The 12818-nt window shown below is 41.6% G+C and overlaps 1 protein-coding gene across 1 annotated transcript; it reads left to right on the top strand.

Annotated features, from left to right (window-relative positions):
- The first annotated feature begins 462 nt into the window (after nt 1-462).
- On the top strand, nt 463-10980 carry LOC147199131 (uncharacterized). Its single transcript, XM_086121789.1, has 16 exons — nt 463-653; nt 3969-4045; nt 4144-4224; nt 4548-4604; nt 4677-4868; nt 5223-5336; nt 6292-6337; nt 6443-6533; nt 6670-6811; nt 6902-7006; nt 7086-7179; nt 7262-7295; nt 7426-7500; nt 7907-8009; nt 8086-8195; nt 8953-10980. The coding sequence occupies exons 1-16, from the start codon at nt 596-598 to the stop codon at nt 9086-9088; spliced, it is 1515 nt and encodes a 504-aa protein (XP_085977915.1). The 5' UTR covers nt 463-595; the 3' UTR covers nt 9089-10980.
- The last annotated feature ends 1838 nt before the right edge of the window (nt 10981-12818 follow it).

Here is a 12818-nt window from a genome sequence, read left to right as displayed (position 1 = left end):
TTTGCTGTATGGATGTATAATGTACTGTATTTGATTATGGACTGTACTTGACGTTTGAACTCACGCTAGAGTTCTAACCATGACGCCATGGAACCATGCACTGATGACCGATTTTGACAAATATCTGCCCTATTCAGCCCATCAGGTCTGTGCCAAGTCTAATAAAGTGCAATGTGTAGTCGTATTGATTAATAGACACAGCCGCATCACGAGGATGTATTCACTTGGAAAGACAGAAGAAAGGGCAGCATCTGCAGGATCTGATGAGAATTATTATTATTTTGGTAACGTGTATTCCAAAATGTGATCTTATCAAAATGGATTGTTGCTATTATCAGTGCATTGGAATGAGAACTATGTGAGACCGGGTTGGGGGGGGGGGGGGGGGGGGGTAGACAAGGTGTTACTGCGCCTTTAAGACGCCACTCGAGCTAGTCAGGAAGCGGCTGGAGACTCATTCGCCTCCGGCAAGGATACACTCCCACTCCGAGACGCCGCCAATCCCGACGCCACGGTTGTCCGGTGTCCACGCCGTCCCTAGTCTGTCTTCAAACTGATTCTTCGGTGGGGCAACTTCGGGGCACGAGAATGCTGGATGGTTGCGCTCATGAAAATCACCCGAGACATATGTCGCCTGTTGGGGCTCGCCAGCGGTAAGACACAGTTTACCTCAAACTTTTTTGAAAGTCGACCAAAAGTGAGCAAACACTCCTTTCGAAGCCTTCGGCGAACAAGAGCCACTAGACGGACTCCTAACTCGTCGTTTTATGTTCGGAACGTGGAGATAAAAAGCGTGTTTTAAGATGAGTTCGCGGGTGGGACAATGCCAGCTACACCCTTTTCCTCGAACCACCTTTATCAGTGCATGCCATAAAAATGAGCTAATGCACTTCTATAGATAGGCCGTCTCATTCAGCTGAATGTAGGGTAATGAAACATTCAAGTAGATAAATATGTGGATTCATACTCAAACAAGAAGGATGAAGGGAGTGAGGGGAGAGGAGAGGCAGCACGTTGGAATGATAACAATGCCTCAAATCGTTGTCTGAGGCCTGCAGGCAAGTACAAAAAAAAGTAAGGACGTTGGCTGTAATGCTGTCATAGAATGCTGTCATGGGGTGATGAACGAAAGACAATACAAAAAAAATTGGAATCATTGATGTCATTATCGTTTTAGAGGTGCAATGATTAATTGACGACATCGATTCTGAAAATGATCTCTGATGAACGATGAATTCTTTCAGTCTCTCAACAGTCAATAATCTCAGACTTCTGTAGTCCTCCATGAAAGCAGACTACTGTAATTCTCTTTGTGTTGAGTCAAAATAAAATATCTGCAATAATCATATTTTTTGCCCATTTTGATTTCGTAGCTGCAGTTACATGAACGTTTAGTCATTTTTCATACTACAGTATTGTAGTGTAGTGTGTGTATGTAAAGTCACTCTTGTCACACAAAAACTCAGGAACTAATTCTACCATGAGCCACATGTGTCATCCAGTGTGGTTGTGCCCGAAGCTCAAACCGACGTTACCATTGTCCCTCGAGTTGAGAGTTGAGTTGGCATTCTTTTCACACACTAGGTTTCGTGAACTCAGCCTGCAAGTGACCAGTGTAATGCTGTCCAAGATGGTAACACATCAACAGTTGCCTCTATAGCACACACCCCAGGAATTCATTCCAAGAGAAGAGTCTGTGAATACGAATGAGAAAAACAAAAACGCTTATCACAGTCCGACTCCCACTCTCACACTAATCTAACACTAATCTAACGCTATCATCATGCCTGTGCCTCACTCTCCAGGCATAACCACTCTACCCATGTTTGATCCAACTATGACACAAGCATAAAACAATTGGATTGACCTGAAATCGATTCAAAAAGACACACGAGTGAGATGCGGGGATGATGTGCTAAACAGTTATCTGTTACTGTTTTGCTAGTCACTTGTAAGCCGAGTTCAATAAACAATCTGTGGAGTGTGCATACGCTCCAAGAGCATGCGGTTGTGAGTTTTTGCGTGACAAGAGTGACTAGACGTATTAACATTGTATGAACAATGAATGAATGAATGTTTACATAACCCTAAATATTCATCTACATCCCCGCTTGAGGAGCAGAGATGTAAACATTGTACCTCACAATGAACACAACAGTGTATATTCTTTGGAAACAGGTTGCAGGATGAGATATTCTCGATTAGAATTTTTCCCCTGGATGTTTTTGTTTCATTGCATTTTTTGTTGTCTTTTAACGGTTTATCATATATTTTCTTTCAGTAACACAAACATGTGGAGAAAAGATCAGACATTTTTCAAAACCCATTAAACATTCCAAATCATCAAATATACAACACTTGTTGATGCTGTGAAAGGCTTTACATTTCTGATGTCTTCTCGCAAACACCTGTGGTAGGTTTCTACAAAATACTTGCTGTAGCTGTAAAACATTTTTTCCCCCTTTCAATAAAAACGAAAACATAACGCACAATGTTTCTGTTGTACAAATCACACCAAAGTAGGAGTTTAAAGGACCTCAGAGTTCTTGTCGCAGCCTTTTTGAATTGTGCATTCTTGTGGAACGAGCCTTTCTTTCAGCCAAATACTCTCAGACCAGGAGAGACAGAGGTGCTTTTGTTGCTGCTGTCCGACCACCTTGAAAACGTGCTACAAGAACCTTCCGCTAAAATAATACAAAAACAAAACCGAAAGTATCGGAGTCGATCGCCAGACATGGAATGCTGGCATTCTTTTAATGCTAAGGTTTTCCGATAAAGACAATTCAAATGGGCAACATTGATCAGTCCAACCAATCATACAAACGAAACAATTAACATTGAGATCCGGGACTGCTGCAGAAAGCCTGACATTGTCTCAAGGGTCACATTTTCATTTAGTATTATTTCACCCCACTTGAACAAAAGGAAACCTGACATCACACCCATTCTCACGTCTCGGTGTGTTTTGACGTCCTTTTAGTGTCTCACTGTCGTCTGCGGGACTTTCACAGTGGTGTCTCTGAGAGGAAAGTTCTCAATGTCAAACACTGCTGCGGCTTGGCGCTGACCAAGTGTTCTAGTTCAGTTTCCTGTGAATATGTCAGCCTTCCTGGGTATTTGGATAGAAAACTATGACCTCATCTCTGATATCTCCCAAGATGCGTCATCAGAGGTCATTGAACTTGAATACAACAAGGAAGTCCATGTTTATCTGGCATCAAGGTGTCCAGGTAATCTTGCTATCTGAGCCAATCAATCTGGAATTTACAAAATGTAATTTTCCACCAGGCAAGACATTTCAGTTCAGTCTTCATCACAGCTTGCAGTGGTATGAGTTGTACTTTTTCGACTGCAGCATAACCTGCCGAGAAATTTTATAAAGATGACTGGAACAAAGTTCAGTTTCCAGGCCTGCAGTATACTCCTTTTAGATACCATAACACTAGTTAGTCTTTCTTACGCTCACTCATCCATCCTGTATTTATTTACAAAACTGAAAAAGACACTTTTGCATTGCGCGAATCTACTTTTTTTTTTTCTCCCCTGGCCTCATCCTACTCGATTGTGATGCTGTCATGATGACAAATCTGTTCACAGACAGACTGACAGAACCAGACAAAGTTGCGAAAGGCACAAGTGTGCAAATTCCTAGTTTGGTAGGCGTGTCTCACACTCTCAGGCAGATGTACACTGAGACCTGGCACTTTTCCATTAATTGGTGAAAACGAGAGCAAAATAATTGAACGTAACCCAAAGTCCATATGCCAAACTGCGTTTTAGGTTACCAAATAGAATTTTAGAAACAAAACTTTAAAATATGGTTAGCGGTTAGCGACTTCAGTGCCTTCGCTTATTTGGAAAGTGCTTCAAGTGTGTTTTCATGTGGACAGAGTGTTAAAGTACTGTACTGAAATAAGCAGTTTGTTGTAGCATACACCACGGACATAATGATCCTTTCTACCCTACAGGTCCGCCTCCACAGCAGCAGGAACAACAGCTGGACTGTGGTGCTGCATCCCCTGATGATGCTGGCGCTTTGTCGCAGGTAAAGAAACAGTGTCAGTGCTGGCAGGGTGCTGTCAGCACTGTGTAGTGAAAAGCTTCATAGTGCCACTCTGACCGTCCGTGTGTGCCTGCGTTCAGGATGCATTAAATGGCGACGAGGATCTGAGCGAGGAAGAGAAGGTCAGACGCAGAGCAGAGCGACGCAGGGCCAAGAGAAAGGTTAGTGCACACATTTTGCTCCTTTTGAACATTGCTGTGGTAAGCATTGCACTATATCTTCCTCCAGTGTGAAATGTTGCCAAACTTTGGGCATTCTTTGTTTTTTGCGCACTTTCTCCTGGCTCACTGCCATCATGCCGATTTGTTTCTACACGCACCGGTGCGTGTGACTGCAGTGCCATTAGTCCGTGTGGAAAAATTATCCCTGCAAATATTTTGCTTCAATATTTTTTGTGTGTGTGTTTCAATTCCCGGTATTAGATGTCAATTTTTATTTATTTATTTATTTTTACTGCCACTTCAACTTTCAAATGTCTTTCCAGCGCCGTCGAAAACGTAAGAAGCCAGAACAGGTGAAACAAAGCGACAAAGACGAAGAGGTAATCGTGTTTATTTTACATCTGATTTTGCTGTACCACATTGAATAATAATAACTTGGTCCTCCTCGCTAGGCTGAAGACGGCGCAGCCGGCGACTCGGAATTGGATGACAGCGATTCGGAAGCGGAAGCTCACATAGGGGGGCAAACACATCTGCAAAAGGCCGACAAAAAGCATGCAAAACCAGCTGCCTCACACAAGCTCACTACCTCCAAGGCCACCGCTCCCTCCAGAGGGCGTCAGAAGGCCACATCAACTGAAGAGGTGTGGGCCTGTTCACCTATTATGACAGTCCTTAACCCTTGCATGAGCGAGTGGGGAACCCAGAGGGTTTGGTTTGGCCGGACATAAGATTCCAAAAAGAGACCTGTTATGAAAAGCCCTCAAACTTTTAATTGAATTGATATTTTTGGATCATTTTGCATTTCGCTCAGAGGATTTGATACAGGAGCCTTTAAAAGTTCTTCCTGTAAATCTTACATAAAAAATTACACTTAAACCTTAAACCCGAGCTTCCCCCCCCCCCCCCCCCCCCCCAATTGCCCAGCCCTCTCCTTCCCTGCCCAATATGACTTACTCAGTCACTAAGTCTTTGTACAATCTCGCTGTGGTCCACAGGAGCAAGAGTGGGACGTGAGCAGCGCCTTCTTTGCCAACGCTGCCAGCCACATCAAGCCTAAAGGAACATGCCGCAAGTCCAAAGAGAACAAAGAGAACGAGGCCAGAAAGGAGGTACTTGACTTGTCATCTCACGTGATGAGGCGTGTGTGTCTCAATGTTTGTGTGGCACCAATGTGTTTGTTCCTCTGGGTGGTGCAAAGTCTGATGTCTAAAAAAAAACAAAAAACAAGACTTTGCACCACCTTTAAATGTAGCAGCTAGAGGGTGTGTACGCGTTTTTGGGATGGGCATTCGACTACATTTCCATGACAGGCTATGAGACAAAGTCACGATGAATTGATTTTTTTTTTTCTGGAGTCCTTTCTCTGAATGATATGACTTATGTTGCATGAAAGCGGAAACATGTTTCACAAAGGAGGAGCTGTGTCATAGCGTGAGTGCAGCTCAACTTGCCATAGTCTATTTTGGCAGCAAACCAGTTAAGACTGAGTCACCAGGATGTCTAAACATGTGCTTTAAGACACGATTACTCAATAACCAATTCCACACAATTCTTAATGAGCCATCATGCCTATCCGTAGCATAGATTGTAATATTGTTGTCAATTATTTCGGCAAGTGAAGTTGTGGTGGAGTGGTTAGCACGTCCGCCTTACAGTTCTGAGATCTGAGGTTTAAATCTGGGCTTCCGCCTTCCTGTGGCTGTGCTGAGTTTGCATGTTCTCTGGTCGTGCAGCTTCCTAAAGGAACTAGCCCAAAAAGATACCAGAATCTAAATTTAATCATAAATCATTTTAGAGACGACGTTTGATTTAAAATATCATCCTTCATTTGTTTGTGTATTTTCGGCATTGTCGCGCGCAGGTTAAATAAATGTCGATCAAAACTATGCGTCGTCAAGAGTGAATTATTTTTGCATTTGGAGATCTGCCATATACCGTTCACCAATACGCTCCTTTTGGCAGCGACTGCAGTGCATATCATTATTCTTTATGCTGTACGCTATCTGCCTATCTGGATGTATGCATTTTCAGCAGTGAATTGAAATGATGTCGATGCCTTTGCAGACAAAGGTAACTGACATCACGACGAAGAAAAGCACATCACTTGCTGGTAAATAATGACTGAAAATACGAGTAACATTCAAGCCCGTTCAGTTTTCAGATTGGGATTTTGCAGTTGCATAGTCACTGACAAGCACTTTTTTTTTCACTGCAGAAAAAGGAATCAAGCTCGTGCAAGAGGGGCAGTACTCGCAAGCAGCTCGTATGTTTACAGAAGCCATCAAATGTGATCCAAATGATTACAGGTGCGTTCCCTCATCCGTACTTGTATTTATTCCTTTCTTTCTTGAGTGTCTACTTTTAAACATTCATTTGTCAATGACATAGAAATGGCGTGCTTGCTGGAAATGTATGTTGTGCTTCAAATTGATGTTGCTGCAGGTTCTTTGGGAATCGGTCCTACTGCTATTACTGCTTGGAGCAGTACTCTGAGGGCTTGGCAGACGCCGAGCACTCCATCCAGCTAGCTCCGGAATGGCCCAAAGGACACTTCCGCAAGGGCAGTTCTCTCATGGGCATGCAGGTGGACTCTCGCGCCACACTCGCGTGACGTGACTTCGAGGTTTTTCACGAAAGAATAATCGGTTGACCATAGTATGCGAATGTGTCTTAGCGCTATAGTGAGGCGGAGAAGGCCATGGAGCAGGTGCTCAAACTGGACAAAGACTGTGAAGAGGCTGTGAATGAACTCTACAACTGCAAAGTGCTGCAATTGATGGTGGATACCCATGAAAATGATTGCCTTTTTTTTAAAATGATGAAATTGTCGGAAAACATGCTACTTGATTGTGCTTCAGGAGTTTGGATTTGAAGAAGTGCAGTGTGCGTCGCTTTTGGAGAAATTCTCAACGGTGCAAGCTGTCTTGACATCTTATTTCGATGCTGCTGGAGGTTAGTTCACGCTCATGTCACATAGCAAAGAATCATTTTGGACGTCATCGATAGATCACGCTTTTGTTTCTTTACTTTGCAGCTACAAGCCAAGATCAGTCACTTGTACAACAAGGGTAACGTGATATTAAAACTTAGGTTGACACAGTTGATGACATCTGACAACCAGTAGACATGCATGAGACAAATTGTATTATATTTGGGGCAGGGGGGGATCATTTTACATTCCCTCTGTTTTTCCACCAGCCCTTGCCCATCTCTGTGGGTGGGAAATGTGACGACGGAGTTGACAGAAAAAGACCTAAGGGATCTTTTTAAAATGTACGGTAAAATATTTGATTAGTTATCGTTTCTATTTTATGGCAACCGCATGTAATAATATGACCTTCATCATTTGGATAGTACACTGCCTTGTACAGTAAGAGAGGAGATTTGCCTCGCTGTCATTAACACCTCAATCTGTAGCCTCTGGCATAGAGGTTAACATGTTAACTGTCCTGTTTATAGTTGCATGCAATGCTTGTGCAAAAAAATAAAATGTATGTATGGGTCACATTGATGGTGGAACAAGTTTTGAAATGATTTGTGGTGGTCTCCTTTTTTATATCCCGGGATCTAAAACATGGCGATAGAACAAATGAGGAGACGTTTCATAGTCACTTTAAATACAAAATGTTGTTTTCTAAATCTAGTATTTGACCAACTGCTTGTGTTCTCTACATGGCAGGTATGGCGAGATTGAGAGCATCCGTGTGCTGCACGAGAGGTTTTGCGCCTTTGTTAATTTCAGGAATGCCAGCGACGCCGCCCGCGCCATGGACAGACTCAGCGTGAGTGCTATGCGATTTACGCTCTCTTTTCAACGCGGTCACATAATAAAGGCCATTTACGTTTACCCTCACTCAGGGCTATTTTATTGAGAATACACGGTTAGTGGTGCGCTATCCGGACCGTCGCCCTCACCGAGTCCTTCCTACTCCACTCAGTGTCACGCAGCAGGTGGCCGCTGCTGCTGGGTAAGAAGCACGCCATTGTACAGTGGAGCCTTGACTTTTGAGATGAATTCATTCTCGCTAGTAACGCGAAGTCACTCAATCATCTTCTTGTTGAAATGAATGGAAATGTCATTAATCCATTCCAGCCCCACCCAAAAAACACCCAACTTTTTTGTAACGTGTAAACAAAGAAACTAGCACTCTACAGTATTGTGTGTTGTAAGAACATAAATAAGAAATGGTTACATAGAATACTAAATTACTTAAATTACTAGAATACAAAATTAAACAGTTTATCAACCAAGGGCCAATAGAATACATACATAGATTTAATTATTAAACAGAAGAGGTCTTTTGCAATCAAGCTGCAGTAATTATTATTATTATTATTATTTTTGCTGAGCATCATGATGTTAGTTTTGTTAGCCTGGTAATAACATTTCTTTTGTGTGTTAACATGAAGCTAGTTAGCTAATGTTTTATGGTCAATACACAATGGGGAGTGGCAGCCAACAGCTTGAAACAAACATTTGGCTTCTTTTGCTCTCCAGAATTGCTCACAATCTCTTGCTTGTTGTGAAGTTTGCTAATATCATATAATTCAAAAATTTCCCTGCAACTCCAGACAAAAATTCGGCCGAGTCTTGGCTTCTTTCTGAAAAAAACTCACAAGTTAGGTCATTCATATGTCAAGGTACACCTGTTTTTTTTTTCTTTTCTTCCCTTTAACATGTATACTTAAGAATTATTGACCTGTGTTCCCCTCCTCTGTTCTCAGTCCACGGCGGCGAGGCCCCGTGAACGGAGACGAGTGTTACTTCTGGAGAACCACAGGCTGCCATTTCGGAGACAAGTGTCGCTACAAACACATTCCCGATCAAAAAGGAAATGACAAGAAGCCGTGGCTGCCTTAAACACGAGCTTCTTCCTAGTTTACAGAAATCCAGGGCGCACCGTCGAAACAACTGGACTGTACGGCACTAAGCGGAGCAGCGTCTCTCGGCTAGTATGTAACATACCCTGGTAAAAATGGAGCACTAAAGTCAAGGTCAGTGCCAGCACTCAGGTTCAAAAGCATGAGAAGTCAAGCATGTGCCACAATGCCCTGGCAATGGGATGACTTGGAGCACAAAACAAGGGAGTAACAACATTGCCTCATGCTCACATGATTGCACGGGCCCTGTGCCTTAAGAGGTCCAAGCAAACCTCGCCGAAACACGGTCCCGTGTTTTCTATTTTGTTTTCTTCTGTCTAAAGTTGATACACGACAAACCAATGTAAGGCCACCCTTAAAAGAAAGACATGAAAAAATTACAAGTCAAGTCAAGTTACAGGACTAAAATTTGGAACGTACGAGAGCGGCATTAAAATTTGAAAAGAAAAGATGTTTTTTTTTTATTGACTCGCGTGCAAACATTATTGTCATCATTGCCCGTGTTTATTTTTTCTCATAATATCCAGATTTTAGTCTTATAAAATGAAAGCCTTTTATAATATGACGATATTCTTGGAAAATTTACTTTTTTCTTGTAATATAACAACCACTTATTTTGTCAAATAAGTGGCTATTTTGAGAAACAGCCACGTTTGGAATTACTATTTTCGTATAACTATGACTTTATTCTCATAAAACACATTTTTTCTCTCATGACAATTGTTTTGCTCTTGAAGTGCCTTTAGTCTCAGATCAGATGTGAAATGACTTTATTCTTGAACTATAACAGATGTTTTTTTTCTCATGTAATGTTTCCATTTTACTCTTGTAATTCCTTGACTTGACCCCATTCTTGTTTTTGTTTTCAATATGGCCCTAATACGATGTGGAAAAATCAAACTTTAAGACTTTTAGTTCTCATCAGCCTCTCCTTAAAATTGGACTCAACTTTTTGTGGTCATCTCCCAATCCAACATCATCAGTTTTTGTCAGAACTCCAAATAAGGAAACAAATTAAAACAAAAACTACAGGGACCCGATACTGATCCTTGTATCTTCGCCTTTTTTTAAAAATTATTATTATTTTATTTTTTTTATAAAATGCAGTGTCAACACATCACTGCTGAATCTATGCAAAAGAAAAATGTAGACTTTTTTTCTGGACAAAAGCATACTCACACACACACACTCTGTCTGGCCACGACACTGTAGATCCGCCCTGTTGCTGTGTCGCGTAAAGTCTGCAGGGACGGTACGATTGTTTTAGACGATGCAGTTAATGCAAAGCAATGTTTGTGATCGGTCAGTATTTTGTTGAACCAAAGAATCCAGTGGGTCTACGTGAAACAAAAAAGCCTTTGCGTCAACACTAGTGCGTTAAAATTGGTATCATCCAACAGCAATCTAACTGCCATTTCCTGTTTAAATCCACACTACATTCAGAAGTAAAAGTGACAGTATTTATTTCATATTTATAACTGTTCCTCTCTTGTTTTTTTTTTTTAGGAGAGTCCTGTCACATGATATAGATTAGGTTGAACAAATGTGTTTAATACAAATTGTTTTGATGTTAGATGAGCATTCTTATTAAGCACACTTTAATGCTAACACTGTGAGATTTCTGCTCCTCTTCAGTTATTTTCCTGCATATGTTTTAAGTTCTACATTTCTTGGCTTCATTGTCGCTTTTATTTGTGCGTCTCACCCATTTTCCAAGAGTTGTTTCAGGAAAAGGCATTTTAAATTTCAATGCACACATTCGGTCTCCTGGGCACTGCGTTGTTGTTGTTAATCTGTTGAATATTTCGTATTTTCGTCACTGCACTGCAATTAAGAGTGTTTTGTATTTAATAAACGGTTTTCAACTCCTGATGTTCGCTGTCAGGAATTTCCTTGTGATGTTTCTTGTTTCCGCTGGGTGGCAGTGTTTCACATGCTAAATTTCCACGTGTTCCTCATCTCATTCAGTTAAAAGAATGCCCCCACGCCCAACCGGAATGCAACATTCCTATGCATTCAGTTCATTCTTAACACCAAAATCACAGCATAACATAACACTGTTTTGATGATACCCGTGGATTCTTTTGCGATGTGTGGGAAAAGCACAACGGGAGGGAAAAGCACAACGGGAGGAATGAAAGGAAGAAAGGTGTCTGTTTTGCCACAAATGCCACTTAATGGCTGTGTTATTACTCCTGTGACCTTTATGTGCACGTCTGAGTCTGAAAAGCAATAAATAAACCCGTTTCTCCTGTTACTGTACAATATACTCCTGCTAAAAGGTTTGGACTGGGAGGAAAAGGCACACTAATTAATAACAAGTAGTTGCACATGACCATTTTTTTGTACAGGCTACAATTCAAAACTGATGATGTTGACAACTCATGATTGATATATTCTTACCTTAACATCTCTGAGGCACATTTGCAAGATCGAACAGACATCAATGTTGCACAAGAAGGCCTGACTCTGGTCACTGCTCCAATTCATCCCAAAGGTGATATATTTGGTTGAGGTCAGGACTCTGGAGGCCAGTCAAGTTCAATGACTTTATGGACCTTGAACTGTTTTGCACGCATTTCGCTTTTTAACATTCCAAAGACGAAATGCTACCTTGAAAAAGAAATAAACCACTGGATGATAAAAGGACATGATGGACGGGCAGCGTTTAAGTGGAAAAAGAGGCTTGTTGAAGGCAGGTGACTTACAGAGGCGTGTAAGTGTAAAAAGAAGTTAAACACCATTGAAAAGGTTGGGGCAAGGTGACTTAATCTGTCACGCTTACATAATGCAATTGTCATAAATTTTTACGGACATGAAAAAAGAATAGTTTCCCAACTACTGTGACTTCGTAAACCTCTGTAGACGAAAGATATACCTCTATTGTGTTATTGTCTATTCACGTGTCGCTGTTGCTCCACCATACGTGTTCAAATATCAGTTGTATAAAGGTTTCAACACTGACTGTCAATGCCAAGTGTTATCCCGTCAATGGCATTTTCCATTAGGTGTTAGCTTTAAGCTAATGTGGGCATTGAAAAAAAATACACGTCATTCTTTTATTTTAATGTTTAGTTTTACAGTAACCTTGGGTGGCACTAAACAGCTTCATGCCTCTTCTTTTTTTGTTTGTTTGATGAAAAATGCCAAACTGCTGCTTATTGAGAAGTGAGTTGAGTTCACTGCCTCCATACAGTACTGATTATTTGAAATGTTTTCGCTCGCAAATTGAAGCAAAAAAAATTGTCTGTGTCCCTCACGATGCACCGCTGTACCATGTGTATGACTTTAGAGGCATGTTTTTGTCAGAAATGCTCATCCAATTCCAGGAGTATGTTGACCTTTGAGGCTCCACTGTACATAATCTTGCACAAGTGCATTTTTTCCCACCCTCTTTGCTCTTTGATTTTAATGTAAAGTCCAACAAACCAACTTTTCAGAGGGCGGTGGACTGCGGTCATGTGGAAAGGCGGCTTGTTTATTGTTGGAGAGCATGTCTGCATTTGATGCCCCCACAGATTGCGGCAAGGGCACAGCAAGTTTGGTTGTTGTAATTAGAGAGGTCAAAAAAGAGAACGACAGCACAGTGTAAAGTGATTTGCATGTGCGCCTCACAGTCTCAAGTTCGGAGTCTGGCCTTGCGTGGAGAGTGCATGTTCTCCCTAGTGTGTGTGTGTGTGTGTGTGAATGTGCGTTGAGATGCAGCATCC

This window comes from Hippocampus guttulatus, chromosome 10 (genome assembly GCF_054856545.1).
Source record: "Hippocampus guttulatus isolate MCC_2025c chromosome 10, RoL_Hgut_1.0, whole genome shotgun sequence".
Classification (NCBI taxonomy): domain Eukaryota; kingdom Metazoa; phylum Chordata; class Actinopteri; order Syngnathiformes; family Syngnathidae; genus Hippocampus; species Hippocampus guttulatus.
Note: the sequence above shows the minus strand (reverse complement) of the source record. Positions and strands in the feature narration are given on the sequence as shown.

Bases quoted from the DNA above. Each gene is read 5' to 3' on its own strand.
- LOC147199131 (XM_086121789.1), top strand. From the start codon at position 596: ATGGTTGCGCTCATGAAAATCACCCGAGACATATGTCGCCTGTTGGGG. The intron at 7,296-7,425 runs GTAACGTGATAT...TTTTTCCACCAG, and splicing joins CAGTCACTTGTACAACAAGG to CCCTTGCCCATCTCTGTGGG. The intron at 8,010-8,085 runs GTGAGTGCTATG...ACCCTCACTCAG, and splicing joins GCGCCATGGACAGACTCAGC to GGCTATTTTATTGAGAATAC.